The sequence below is a fragment of the Microtus pennsylvanicus genome, chromosome 17 (genome assembly GCF_037038515.1).
Source record: "Microtus pennsylvanicus isolate mMicPen1 chromosome 17, mMicPen1.hap1, whole genome shotgun sequence".
In the NCBI taxonomy this organism is placed as follows: Eukaryota; Metazoa; Chordata; class Mammalia; order Rodentia; family Cricetidae; genus Microtus; species Microtus pennsylvanicus.
This window is the reverse complement of record NC_134595.1, coordinates 3,553,175-3,567,497: the sequence shown is the minus strand read 5'-3', so window position 1 is coordinate 3,567,497 and position 14,323 is coordinate 3,553,175. Positions and strand designations below refer to the sequence as shown.

At 48.0% G+C, this 14,323-nt stretch overlaps 1 protein-coding gene across 4 annotated transcripts in view; it reads right to left on the bottom strand.

Moving 5' to 3' along the window:
• Nrp2 (neuropilin 2) overlaps positions 1 to 14,323 on the bottom strand; it is a 119,791-nt gene that overhangs the window by 40,676 nt on the left and 64,792 nt on the right. For all 4 annotated transcript variants that reach the window (XM_075952043.1, XM_075952041.1, XM_075952044.1 and 1 more), the window contains exons 11-12: positions 10,633 to 10,749; positions 7,777 to 7,917 (exon numbers count right to left, since the gene is read on the bottom strand). In XM_075952043.1, coding sequence (XP_075808158.1) covers positions 7,777 to 7,917; positions 10,633 to 10,749 — 258 coding nt within the window. The remainder of the gene's footprint in view (positions 1 to 7,776; positions 7,918 to 10,632; positions 10,750 to 14,323) is intronic.

The window sequence follows — 14,323 nt, the reverse complement described above, 5'->3', positions numbered from 1 at the left end:
TTCCCAGTCAGCTGGTCCGGAGCCTCCCAGCCCCCTCCCTTCTTCTCCCCTCTCCCCTCACAGTAGGCTGATAATCAGTATGCATGATTTACAGGACCACGGCAAGAACCGAGTTAATGCTAGTGGCGTGCTAAGCACGAGCAGCCGAAGGATCATAATTCAGCGCTGACGTCTGAGCTAATCCACGCATTTGCAGAGTCTCCAGACAAGCAGGCCTCTGGATTTCACTCGGTTAAATCATTTGTGCCCCACTTGTCTGTTAAGTGCTATGAGCTCCAGGGAAGAAAGACGATATGTAAATTTAAGGAATTAACAGGCGACATCAGTCAGAGGGACGCTGAGCTGCAAAACATCCCTGCCTGTCATGAAGAGAGGCCTGATTAGAACCAGGGACACCATGAAGGGAGAGGCTCTGACCAGGAAAAGCTCAAAGAATGGGAGAGAGAGAGAAAAAGGTAGAGGCTGGGGATGATGGAACTGAACAGATACTGTGTGAGACTGGAGTTTCTCCTTTAGGTACCATCCCCACGCAACAGAAGTCAGTATTCCCAACTCCTGCTCAGGTCCTGCAAAGGAGCTCAAGCTGGCCCTGAACTCAAGATCCTCCTGCCTGCTTTTCTCAAATGCTGGCATTGGAAACATCTCCCACGCCATAGCAAGCTTATCTTCTCCATTTCTAGAAGGAAACTGAGGCTCGGAGATGTGAGGCCATATTTCCAGGACTGATAAAAGCAGGATCTGAACTGAGATGGGCCTGAGGAAGCTCGCTGGCTGGTCATCACCTGGGGTGGAATCCTGGCCTAAGGCTCTAAACCTTTGAAAGCCTCAGTCTTCCCATCTGTACAATGGATATAATAGTGGCATTACTGCACAGGGTTGTAAGAATGGAGCCTGTAAATCACTTGAATGGTAGCAGGGCTGTAGCAGGAGATTAGCCAAGCTACTGATGCCTCTTTACACGTTGTTGCCTGCAGGCCAAAGACCAGCAACCTGGGGAAGCCAGTGCAAGATGCAAAGGTATGGGTTATCTCAAAGAGGGCTTTGACATTCTTTGAAATAAGTTGATCTCCCAGACTGTCTCAACTATAGGAACCAGCCAGCTCCCTTCTGTGAGCATCTATAGAAGATGAGACAAAATGGGATACTGTCTTAGATTTTGACTGGGACTCTCTCTCTCTCTCTCTCTCTCTCTCTCTCTCTCTCTCTCTCTCTCTCTCACACACACACACACACACACACACACACACACACACGTGGTGAGTGCTAGCATAGGCCAGAGGAAGTATGCAGGGACATCCTGACACCACGCCATCCATCCATCCATCCCTTCAGAAAGGTCTTTTCCAGGCCACAGCCCCAGCGGTCAGGAATATCTCAAATTCAGTTTTACACTTCCTGCTGTCCTGTGGACACATTTCCTCCATCCAGTAAAGGACGCAGCCAGTTTCTGTCCTCTGACTGAGAAATATTTTCACTCATAAAGTATTAAGAAGTCCAGGGGACTGGGAATATGGCTAAGTAAATAAGGTGTTTGACTCACAAGCTCAACAGAACACGCTCAGGTGCCCAGAACTGAGGCAAAATCACAAGTCTGTAAACCTCTCTATCCTGTATTTCTATGTGGAAATGGGTGGACAATATAGGGAAAGCAATGGAAGCTTCCGGGCTAGTGTGAGGTACACTAGTGAACAAACACGTACTGTTCAAACAAGACGCAAGGTAAAGACTAATACCAGAGGGCACACACACACACACTCGTGGGAAGAGGGGGAAGAGAGGGGTGAGGACGGAAAGAGGGAGAGAGGAGAGAGGAGAGAGAGAGAGAGAGAGAGAGAGAGAGAGAGAGAGAATGAATTAAGACCTTTAGTCTGTGCTTCTCCAGGAAACACAACCCTAGCCCCTTTTAACGTCCCCTCTCTGGGTCTTCATGGGTCTCCATTGACCCCTCTTTTGGAGTTAAATGCTTCATCTCTCATTCAGTTGACACGCGTGTATTCTCAAAGTGAAGACCATTCTGAAATATTCCAGTTTGTGGCCTGCCACTGCTAGACACTAAGAAAGTTCCCAGAGGCTGGCAGTCACCTGGTAGAAGGAAAGGTTGGCATGGCCGGGGGACAGGATTGCTTTATGACTTGCCTGGTCATTAGGAAGAACCCTTTGAACTGTCAAGAATTTGCTCTAACATGACAAGTGGCTAGCTAGGACCCGACCCTGCCTGCCAGAAGTTCCCTTCTCGCTCTGTGTTTGATGGCTAGGAAACTGGCAATGGATAGCATCCAACAGAAAGACAATGGAAAGGAAGTGCACTCAGTTATCGAAAGAGAAGGAAGAAATAAGGTCCCCAAAATACAGTTCCTGTCCTCCTGAAGGACATATTCAAGAGGCATATCTGCATTCTTGACTCAGTTGTCACTAACGACACAGAGCAAGCGACCACATGGGAATGAACAACACAGGTTCACAAGGGCAGCGACGAAGTGCAGAGGTAGGTCATTCAGGCATTTCTCCCTACGCTGTCTCAAACCTGGCGATTTATGACCCCATCTGGCTTCAGCTGCTTAAGTGTCCTATGGCCACGTGACTGAGGCTGTGCCAATCGCAGTGAATTCAATTGTGTCTACTCCCCTTTAACAAACCCCAGAATAAATCACCAGCTTGATCCTCCTGGCTATCGCAAAGCCAAACACGCCATCTGTCCCTCACACACATCTCCTGGCTAGCATCTTGCCCTCCTACTAGAACAGCCATCTGAAAGAATATTTGGCGAAGCAGGAGACGGAGCCTCTTAGTATAGGTCATACTTAAAACATGAGTCAGCCCCTCAGCTGGCCTCCCAAGGTCAGCCTATCTCTGCTAAGGTCCTCAAATTAACAAGCAGTTAAGAAAAACATTGACTTTGGATGAACTCGGCAGGGTGTTTTCAAGGTTTATGATAGAACATTCCATGGACATTTAAGTCTTCAGCCTGGCCAGTCCTTGCAGGCAGCTACCTGGAGATACTTTTTGGATGTGTCAGCTTCCACAGAAAGTTCTGCCATGTAGGTAGCTCTGTTCTCATTTTGACGCTTGCTTATCAAGTCGGTCCTTCGTGGTTTTCAGGAAAAGGGGATAGCAGCTTCTCTCTCGTCATCTTTTCCACACAAGGAATGTATTTCTCCCATCTTACAAGAGGTTTTATTCTTTCCTTGTCTAGCTGAAATTATCCCTTGACTATTGTTTGTTTTTAGCTCGTCTCTCCCTGTCCTTTAGTAATCTATCATGGGTCCATAGCCCCAGCTTTCTGTCCTCCAGCAACCCCCTTTGAAGGTAATTCAATTGGAGGTATTGGTTCTCAACTTGTGGGTCTTGACCCATTTATGTGTGTGTGTGTGGGGGGGCGGGTAGAATGATCCTTTCATAGGGTGGCAAATCAGACATTTACATTGTGATTCATAACAGTAGCAAATTACAGTTATGAAGTAACAATGAAATAATTTTATGATTGGGGCATATCACAGCATGAGAAACTGTATTAAAGGGTTGCAGCTTTGGGAAGGTGGAGAACCACTGTACTGAGGCCATTCAAGTGTCTGAATTGCCAGCTCATACATGATTTTTTGAGCTCAGAGAGAGATTTTTAGATTCAGAATTTCAAATGCATGGCTAGCTTACTGTCAAAACGCAAGCTTACTGTGAGCTCATCCTTCCGCTGTTTCCTGTGATTGCTGCATGAACTTGTACCAGCCACACTCAGGCAGAGTTCCCTTCATTCTCTCCCTTGCACACACATGGTGCATAAGAGCTCTAGTCCCCCACTCTGCTGGAGCTTATCAGCAACCAAATCTGCATCCAAATAACCCCAGTGAGACATCAACAGGGTCTACTACTGATATTTGAAGAGACAGCCAACATGTGTAAACCCGAATGTTTCGATTTTTGGGTTACTCCCACTTGAGCTTCCTTTGAACCCCAGTAAAGGCACAGTTGTCTCAGCTCCTTCCCTGAGCTGGGCACAGCTTCAAAAGGGTGTCATAGTCCAAGCAGGCTTTGCCTGTTTTCTTTAGATGCTTTCATGGCTCTTGGTGAGTGAAGTAAAGTAGCATTAAAATCGCACTTCACAAGGTCAAATGTTTAAAAGAGCACGTACATTCCAGATCCCAGTGGATCACCCAGGAAGCTGTGGGGGAGAATTCTGTAATTTATGGTCTTATCTCCTCCCCCTCTCGCTCCCCTTTCCCGCAATGAAGCTAGGAATTGAACCCAGGTACTCCCAGACAGTGAGCTACAACCTCAACTCTCCTTTTTTCTTCTCCTTTTCAGACAGGGTCTTGCAAAACTTCCTAAACTGGTTTTGAACTCTGCAGCCCAGGCAGACCTTAAACTTTCAGTCCTCCTGCCTCAGTTTCTCTAGTAGCTGAGATTACATGACAACACCACAAATCCCAGGTCTTACCTCATTCTTGACAGTATTAATGATCATAGAAATAACAACTATCAGTAATATTGGGATTACTGTTTACTTGGGATACTATTTCTGTGGGACCCCCAAATAGTCCTTAATGCTATTTCCCTTGGTTATTTCCCATGACTGCGGAGGGAGACAGAGTGACATACATAGGAAAATCAAAATAGCAACCACCAAGTACAACATTTCGAGAACGAGCTCACGCAAACTCATCCCCCTAACTCATTGCTTCTTGGTTTTCACTAAACCAGCTTACAAAAGCAACATTAAGGATGTTCCCCTGCTAGTGTCCAAGGTGCTAGAGCAGTACTGTCTAATCCAGTATGTGATGATGACGTGGTCTACATATAGACAATGTAGCCCCTGCATCCCTGAAAAAGGACCAGTGCCATGGCAGGACTGAAGAGTCGGATGAAACCATTTTAAAATCATGAAACTCTTTAAACTTATGATAGAGATAGCCACAAACAGTCGGGACTCCCTACCCAAAACCGGAGAACTAGATACCAGGCCCACCCTATCGCCTTAAGGAGTGATTGTATCCTTCCTTATAGACCCAGCTCTCATCATTCTTGGGACTGTTGATATCAAAGCGTCAGAGCATGTCTGTAGAAAATACGTCTGTTCTGCTAAGCACACGCTGCCATTGTAGCTTCAGAGGGAAGGCAAGTGACTTGTCAGAGAAGCTGGACAGGCTCCTCGGCTACCACCAGGGGGTCACTGAGTTTGGAACACATCCCCCCCCCCCCCCCCAGGGGCATTGGTATGAACACTCTAGGCAGCTCAGCCACAAGAGCTAAAAAAAGAAATTCTGAGTGGCTTGAAAGACGGACGTTGGAAAACAAAAACAGTGGAATGAAACCAGTGAGTGTCTTGTCAGCCTGGAGCAACCATTACCACTAGGCAAAGGGACTGAGCTAACTGCAGGCTTAAAAGTGAGCAGAAAAAGGAAAGAGAGCGAGAAAACAATCCGAAAACATCTGAGCAATGTAAGTAGTTTCCATGGACACTTGTGTTGTGTTTCAACATGGCCATCTTACCCCGCCCCGTTTCCCTTCCTCCTTCCTTCTCTCAGCCTCAGCTGTGAATGGCGTCTGTTTACCTCCTTATGAAGAGGTGAAGCATGCTGTGTGCTTCCAGAGAACAATGGCTCTGGCCTCTCTTTGTGGAAGAGCACAGTCAGGTGGCACTGTGGCTCTCAGGTTTGGGGACAGGCGCCAGGCCTTCTGCACCCATCAGCATCGACCCTGCCCTGAGCCCAGCACAGCTGTTTCCTTTCTCACTGCTAGAAAGGGTTCTATCGTCTGCTTACAGTGTGATTTGGAGTTTAGTAAGCAGGGCAGTCAGAAAACAGAGAAGATGGGTGTTCTAATCATCCGAGGTTAAAGGGAAGGATTCCGAAAACAAAATTGTGACTTTGTTTCCTGGGGTCAGGTCACAAGTCGCTTTTCTAAACTACAGGAGAATAAGCGTTTTCCTTCTCAGCATTAGATCCAGCACTTCCATATTGCCCTACTTTTCTTTCTGTCCCCATCTATCCTATTCATCAAAGGTTGGAACTGTGCCCATTCCTTAGCCTGCTCCCAGAAGCCCTCTCCAACTGCAGGGCAGAATGAATCAGCTAAAACGAAGACAAAGACTACAATTTCCCAATGAGTAGCAAAGCAAGGGTCAAGGGACGAGGTATTGAGGTGAGGGTGGGTTCTAATAAAGTGGGTAGAGGTGCAGGCTATGGCAGAGAGGAGGCGACAGAACTGCTGCCTGCTTGTTGGTGGCCTTGTAGTCTAGGGCTAGCCTCAGAAACCCCCAGAGGAAACTTTTTTAGAAGTATGGGGGAGGGGGCAGAGGATTAGAAAGGACTAAAAGCAGGGCCTGGATAAGAAATGACCAATCCTCCTCCCACACAGAGTCCATGTGTACAACCTTATTCAGAGTGCCCCAGCCAAGCTGCACCTTAGAACCCTCCCCTCCTCAATCCCTATCTCGCCGTCAGACAAAATATAAACACATGTACACACATACCTCATTCACCTTCCTTCCATTCAGATAAAGATGGGGGCTGGGAAAAACCACCAATTAATTGGACCCAGTCTCAAAGGAGAGGAAATGAAACGAAAAATCCTGGCTGGGTTATAAAAATAAGTATTTTTCTTCCCGACGTGCAGGAGGCTCATTATATTAATTAAACATTATTGCCTAGCACGAGACCGGGAGGGGATTGGAGCCGGGACTAGGGTAAGTGCTCCCTCTCCTGTGCCTGAGGCTGTGCTGAGCCTCAGATACAATCTCTCTGAGCTGGCACTCAAAGGCTGAAGAGATAACACTTGAAATAGGAAAATGTTTTTCTTCAGAGCAGATGCTGTAACCCTCTGGGAAAGCAAGTGTGGGCTATGGTTGAAGACTGGCCCCCAAGTGTTCTTCTAAGCCTTCCTCCCTCCTTGAACTCCTAGGGACCGGGGGTGGGGGCAGCCCTGAAGAAGCCAGGAAGAGGGGAGCCCCTCCCCTTCCCATTTTCTAGTCTTTTCCCAGTGCACCTCATCATCATTTAGCCTGCTAAGTTTCCAGAATTAACCCTCTTTTCTCCCAAAGGCTTGTTTATGGGCATCTGAGAGCCAGGCAGGAGGTGTATGAAAATTGAAAGCTAATCAGAGTGTTTTGGACCAATGCATGCTGGCTTGTGAACGCCACTTGTTAAATTTTCTGAAACCTTACTAGCCAATTAAATATAATCATTATTAAAAATTACATAAGCTATATTAAATTATATTAAAAAGGAGAGTAATAAATACCCTCAACTCAACATCTCCTGATCATTTCAGTATATTCGTCTCCAGAGGTAACTTAGGTTCCTTGCATCTGTAGAGTGAAAATACACTCCCTGAGCCCCGTCATTGCATGTCCCAGCCCCACCCCCTGTGTTTCTGACCCACTGAACTGTGGGGAGGATATTTTTACCACTGAATGTGTGTGAGCCTTATCATACAAGTTTGGGGTTTTGTTTCAATCCCTGGAAAGCCTATTGTTAAAACATTTCCAGAAGGCACCTGTTAATGAGACAGAGCTGGCTGAGGGAACTAGAGGACGCCTACCATCTCCCAAAAACCTCCCAAGGCTGCTTTCTCTCACTTATCCTGGTTTCTCTTTCTCTCTAGCAACTTCAGGCTGGTCCGAAATCCTGAGTAGGCTAGGAGCCACCGACCAGCCAGTGGTGAGTGGATGCATGTCTGTGGGAAAACTGCTCCGTGGTGGGAATCTAGGAAGCTTGCAAGGGAGTCAGGATGATGACGGAAGACTGGCCTTCCATCTCTCATAGGATGTCTCAGCTGCCTTACCTGGAAATGTTCGGTCATTGGGGCTGGCACTGCCGATCCAGGTGCTTCTGAGCCACTTGGCATGATCATACATCCAACCGCAGGGCTCCTCGGGGAAGTCAAAGTTGCAGTTGAATCCAGAAGGGAGTTGTAAATCTTTGTCTAAAAGGAGAATAAAAGTAACCAAAAGGCCAGCAAGCAAAGGGGCCCAGCATGCAGCCAAGGCGACGCCCTTCAATAGCTGGCAAGGCCTGAAAATGAAGCACAGAAAGAAGGGGTTCCCTTTGCTCATTTATTTCACTCGTCTTGACGATTGTTGACTTTCGGGTCAGGCTTTGGTCTCATCCTTCCCAGCATGAAAACCAAGTCAGCCAGTGGTTCCCATAGTAAGCAATTATAAAGAGACCCCCAAATGGCTTCAGGGTCTAATCAGCCTCCTCTGTCTACCTCATACAGCTGACAAGTGGGAAAATTGCTACTTTCTACGATGCCAGGGAAGAAGTCTTCAGTGGACTGCTGGCTCCTGAGAGGATCATCTCAAGTCCTGCCAGTCGGGCTCTCAGAAGTGATGGGGAGACCTCAATGCCGGGGAGCTTCTGGCTGAGACAAAGGCATAGCCCTTATTCCGGAGGGATGGCATAGTTTGGCATTGTCAGGAGGGAAATCTCCTGAGCTGAGTAGCATGGGGCATGTTTTTATCTGCTAGGCTGGAGGCTCAGGCCTGTCATGCCAGTTACTGCGCAGCACCCGTGTGGAGCCCCTGAGAGCTGAGAGGGAAGAAAATGTTCTCTGTAGCTCGACAAAGTGACCACAATAGCTCACCCTGGCTGCTCTAGAGAGTTACCTAGTTCAGTCCAAAGGCAGAACCAAGTGGGTTTTCTCTGGGGTTCCACCCAGATCTAAAAACCCAGTATGAGTTAATGCTAACCTTGGAATGAATAAAGGGGTGGTCCAAAGGTGGTGAAAGAGAAAATGGGAACCCAAACCTGGATACTTGCCAGGACAGGGGAAAAGAGTTAGCAATGCTACTAGCCCAGGGGACGGGGGTCTTTGGCCTTCTCACTTCCCTTCCTAAGTTCCCAGAGAAGAATTTCCACGGGGAAGATTAAGAATGGTCTAAAGGCAACAGCAGCTGGGTAGAGACAAATTTGCCCACCATGGGGTGGAGGATGCTTGGCTTTAGAGGCAAGGGTACTGCTGATCTCAGCAGCAGGACGCAGATTGCCCGCAGACCCTACCGTGTCCCGCCTGCCCACGAGGGAACATTTAATGTTGGCCCACCCTTAGCCAAAGTCAGCTGGAGTGGAAACACATGGAACCCATCACAGAAACATCAACCTGTGGCTTGGGAAAGTCGGGCTCTAGCCCTCACCACTTCTTCTCTCCAAACTTCTCCACATGTCTATTTTTCCATTCAAAAATACAGGGTAATTCAATATACCATAATTCCTCTGCAATGTTTATATGCATACTATATCTCAGGAACTAAATTCCACAAAAAGATCTTTTACTAAAAGAAGGGAGGGACCATCAAAGAAACCTCAAATCAAACAAACCACTGTAAACGGTAAAATTATATTAAAAATAAACTTTTGAAATTTTGCAGCAGAACCCTTAAATTTTCCTTTGGATTGCCGTTCAGCTAGACTCCCCATTCCCGTGCTCTTGCCACGCTAACTCTGAATCTAATACCATGCGTTAACCCCGTGTGTTTCTTTTTCAGCTCTCTGTCTTGGACATGTCTTGGAAGATTCTCCACTTTTCCTTATGAAACTAAAACAAGTTCATTAAAATGTCAAGGTTTTGTATTCAGCTAACCCTGACCAACAGTGTCCCCTACCCACACAATATACCAGAGCACCCTCCCTAAAACACATGCATTCGATTCTCAGTTTTCAGCCCCACAGTTTTAGCATTAATTTTTGGCTTTCACCCCACTCTTCCTACTGAATAATTTCTGGAGCCCTGCATACCATGCTGGTAGTTTCCCATGCTGCCCTCCGGCTGTGAGCAGGTTTCCTGGCTCCATCAGCTAAGGACATCTTTAAGTCCTTCCTCAAGCTTCTTTGCTAATCGTTCCTCATTATGTTTAATGAACATTTAATAATAATCAGCAATTTAATGTAAACTGAGTTTGTCAAACTTAAAAAGTCCAACCCCAAATGCCAGGTGCTGTAATAAGTTGTGACTTATTCGGAGTATCCTAATACATGGTGACCTGAACAGTAGGAATAAAAACAGCCCTTGCTTTTCAGATCTTCCAACCACTGGCTTTATCTACCTTGGATATGTTTCGAAGACAAAGGCAAAAAGGGGAATAAAGATTTCCCATGCTAAGAGATGATCCAAACATCTTGGGTTTTTGAGAACTGGCTGAGGGTCCCTCACATCCTGCCTTTGTCCCAGGCCTGTGAGATGTGACACACAGTCTGGTAGAATCATCCTGCTACAGTTTTGTAATCAAGGCTATTGCAAGACACAGGGAAGTGCCTTGGTTCTGGTTAATTGGTGGACTAACTTGGCTATCACGGAAAATGACCCTTGCCTACGAAGGGCACCAGGTCTTCATATGGCTGAGACACAAGCTAACAGGAGAAGCTCTTCCTGCTCTTAATTCTTGGGCTGGGGCTGCTTTTACTTTAACTAATCAAGGCAGCGAGGATGTGAGCCTTCCCCTTAGCAGCGGGTTTAAATCTATAGGGCTATACTAGTTGGTACAACATCTGAGTGTTCCTAGCAGCCACGGCCTCAGGCCTGTGAGTGTTTGCACCTCCGTGAACCCTCTTATAAGTCAAGCTCTTGCCCGATCCCAGGCCATCTGCCTGGTCCATACCCAGACCACCCCAGGTGAACTGTGAGGAGCATGGCCATGCTTACCGTCCTCAAAGCTGCAGTTCTCCCCACACTCCGTGACGTCCTCGTCCATGGGATATGGGGTAGTAGTCTCCTCAGTCTTTATGGTGGGGCCCAGTGTCTCCACCGTGGGCTTTGAGTCTGCGTGCAGGGGAAGGGAGAAAAGAAAAATGCTCCAGCAGGATGTTCTGTGACCCGGCAGGGGAAGAAGCCAAAAACTAAAATCTTCTTTCTAGGTGTGAACTTGTGAGCAGGAAAGGGAAGACACACAGATGTGCACACAACCTGAGCTCACCCTTGGGAACCATCAGTGGGGCCATGACGGTCACTTCAGTTGACAACAGTCAACAGGCACGGGCACAAAGCCATGCTCCTGACCCCACCCTGGAGGCTCTAAGGGCGGCACCATAGTGGCAGCCATGGGGGCGGATGACACTGACCCCAAAGTGGCGTAGGGCACATGATCAAAATGCTGCGCACCAAAATCAATTGAAAAATCTCTATGCTTATTGAGATTACATGGGAAATGGGCCCCAAGCACTCTGCTGTTTCATGACTGCTGGTGGGCCTCGCTGCTTGGCTCTGCTTTCTTACAAAACACATTTTCGCTATGCTAGACAGGATTTATTTGGACTCAAAACTAACTCCATAAAACAATTTGGCCTGTGGGGCCCACCTACAATAAAATAATCAGAAGCACTTGTCACCAAAGTTGTAAGCAAAATAGCAGCTTAGGAAGCCCAAATCCAGACTCCGTTGGTGTTTTGTGGCCATGGACAGATGGGAAAATAGATTTAAAGAGACTTGGGCTAGGTGAAGTAATTTGGGCTACACCTTCTAGTCAAGGTATGGCAAGTTAAAACACCCACTGGATACAGTTACTGTTCTGCAGGGGAGCCGACTGGGGTGGGAAGAGAGTGGCCGCAGGCAAAGGGACACCGAGGCACCACGACTTGATTCAAAAGACAGAGGCCCAAAGAAGAGATAACCAAGTCTGGCTAGTTCTTCTAAAATCCCCCACCGCCAGAGAAGCCTACCAACCCTTAGTAAAAAGTCCAGGCTCCCAAATGCTGGCAACTTATAACAAATGTTATAATAGGAGCACACAAAAAACCTGACTAGGTCAAAGCACGGTGTAGGCTGCCGGTTTTCACCTGGGCCAGAGGTGACTCACACACCCATCCGATCACTCGTTTATTTGCTCACCCGGCCGCTCATTCATCAACTATTTCGGGAATGAATGAGGTTGTGAGTCAGGTCATGGGTGGGGCGGGAGGGTCTGGAAACCGGTGTGTTGTGCAGTGGTGGTGAGTGTACCCGAGAGTTCCTCCAAGTAGATGCCCTGAAGAAGTGAGGGCATTGTTCCTCCTGCCTTTGTACAAGCTCCTTAGTGCTAGTGCTTGTGATTAGGTGTCTTTGTGGGGGTACCCTTCAGGATACTATTTAATAAAGTCGGGAGCTGAGGGAATAGGTAAAAATGCTGAAAAGGCTTTTCACGGTTGACTTCCCACCTCTCTGCTAGTAAACACTAGGCACGGAACCTTTCGTGCTCCCCACTACCGTGTCTGCCTTTTGCTCAAAGTAAATAGCAAATAACCTCGCGGCGTCCTAATTTGTGAGTTCAAATTTGTCACCGCGCCTCTGAATCTCAGACTCAATTGTAAACCAAACTATGAGTGGCGGGGCGAGAAGTGATCATTTGAAACCCAAACGCACTGGCTAACAGGTGGAGCAGCCCTGTCAAACCATTTACCAAACCCGCTCAGCCAAGCCCTTCAGTTTTTCTGTTTTCCTTTGGGGGGGGGGGATAAAAGAACAACAAGAAGCGAAACAAGGGCAAGTTGCAGGCAGAGATGGAAATGTCAAAAACAAGAAGAATGTGTATTAAGAACTATTTCAGGAGAAACTGGTCAGCTGGTGGGGCGAGATAACGTGAAACCCAGGGGCCGTGAGGGTCCGGTGAGGTGACCTTGAGGGCAGGGTGTGTGAGGGAAAGTGAAGAAACAGGGGACAGCTTCTGTGTCCACTGTTTGTGCTGGGTGCTCCGAGGTAACTGCCCACCAAACAGCAGCGTTCCTCCGAAATTAAAACCAGATGTCAGAGACTTCAAAGACTCAGAGCCTGGGCAGAAGCTAACACGCCTCGACTCTGATCTTCCGAGAGCAGGGCTGGACTTTGAAATGGGAAACCAGTGGTTGTCACCAGGGCCAATCTGGGGCAGGTTGTGGCTGGAGGGACAATCAGGGGAGGAGGACATTAGCAAATGTCCAGCTGGCCATAAGTCTGGGAGGGGCATGGGGCAGAAGAGAAGAGGCCAGAGAGAAATAGGACTTAGTTCCCAACTGGCTGGGTGACCTTCCTGGGACTATTTCCCAGTCTGAAAGGGCGTTAGGTCAGGGAATGGGTTTAATGGGTTACTACGCCTTTCAGGAGTCAGAGCTGCAATCTATCAGGGTGTCTCGCCTGGTAAGGTTGAGTACTGCCTGGTGTGTGAGAGAAACTCCTTCCGTTACGTTTGCCAGTGTTGGGCAGCAGTCTAAATGCTCCTGCCACTCACGACAGCTGTGGGGCTTCGAGACGGACTGGTGCCATCCCCACTTTCCAGGCAAGAGAGAAAGTAATTTGTCCTAGGTTCTGCCCCTACTGCCAGGGAAGGACTTGAGCTTAGTAATCTGTTTCTGGCATCCAAGAACTTCCCATGTGTGCACATGTATGTGCGTGCTTATCAGTGAAGTTGGTGTTTCACTGGAAATTCAGCTTAACTTGAGGCATATGGTCAAACATGTTTGGAAGCTATGAGCCTAGACGTTTCTGGGTCCTCTGTAGCTTTAATTCTGGGTAAAGGAAACTAGTTTGTGTCTGAGGTAGGTTTTTAGTATCTACGAGGCAAAGGTGATAAGCATTCAGGCGTTGGGGGGCCTAGCCTTACCCTTACAGGTGTGTGTGTGTGTGTGTGTGTGGTGCTGGGGGACAGTGAGTCTTCCTCCTAGTAGGGATTCCAAGCCTAGAGGTGAACTGGGGCCCCACTCCTGGCCTGCGCCTCTGCACAGGATTCCCCTGTGTGTTTGCAGCTGGCACACAGGCAGCACTTTTCTCCCCGGGAGCCAAAAGCACTCCCCTGACATGCCCTTATTAATCCTTCATGCCTTCCTGTCGCCTGAGCCAGTGACAGGTACAGCAGACAGGAAAATGGGAATACCTGGGGCCCTGGTGAGGAGAAGCAGGAGAGCCATGGCTGCTCGGGGTTCCTGCTGGTACTGGGTGGGGCCTGAGCTCCAGGTGGCTCCCCAAAAGCTCATTTTGCCAGGCTGTGCCAGCTCTGCGGAAGGAGAAGGGCCAGTGGCCAGAGGCAAGGTAGGGCCTGACTCAGAAGGGTAGGTAGGGTATTCCATCCTTCAGCAACCAGCAGGGGTAAGGGTGAGCTCTGTGGCCTTACCCTCACAGAGAGAATTCATGGGGGCATTTGCCCCAGCCTGTGTTACCTAGCAGGATTACATACTGGGAAGATAACACCCTACACCAGTGTCCCTCCTGAGCAAGCAAGCCTTCTACAGATGTAGCTTTGAAAGGAAAATGCAGTCTGAGTCTCTGACATCTGGAGGCCAGATTCAGACATAAACCGATTACTTTATTGTCATGAGAGGGTTTTTCTTTCCTAAATCAACAGCCACTGTCCCTGGCCTGAAGAGTTGGGGTCTAATTGAATTTGGGTAGT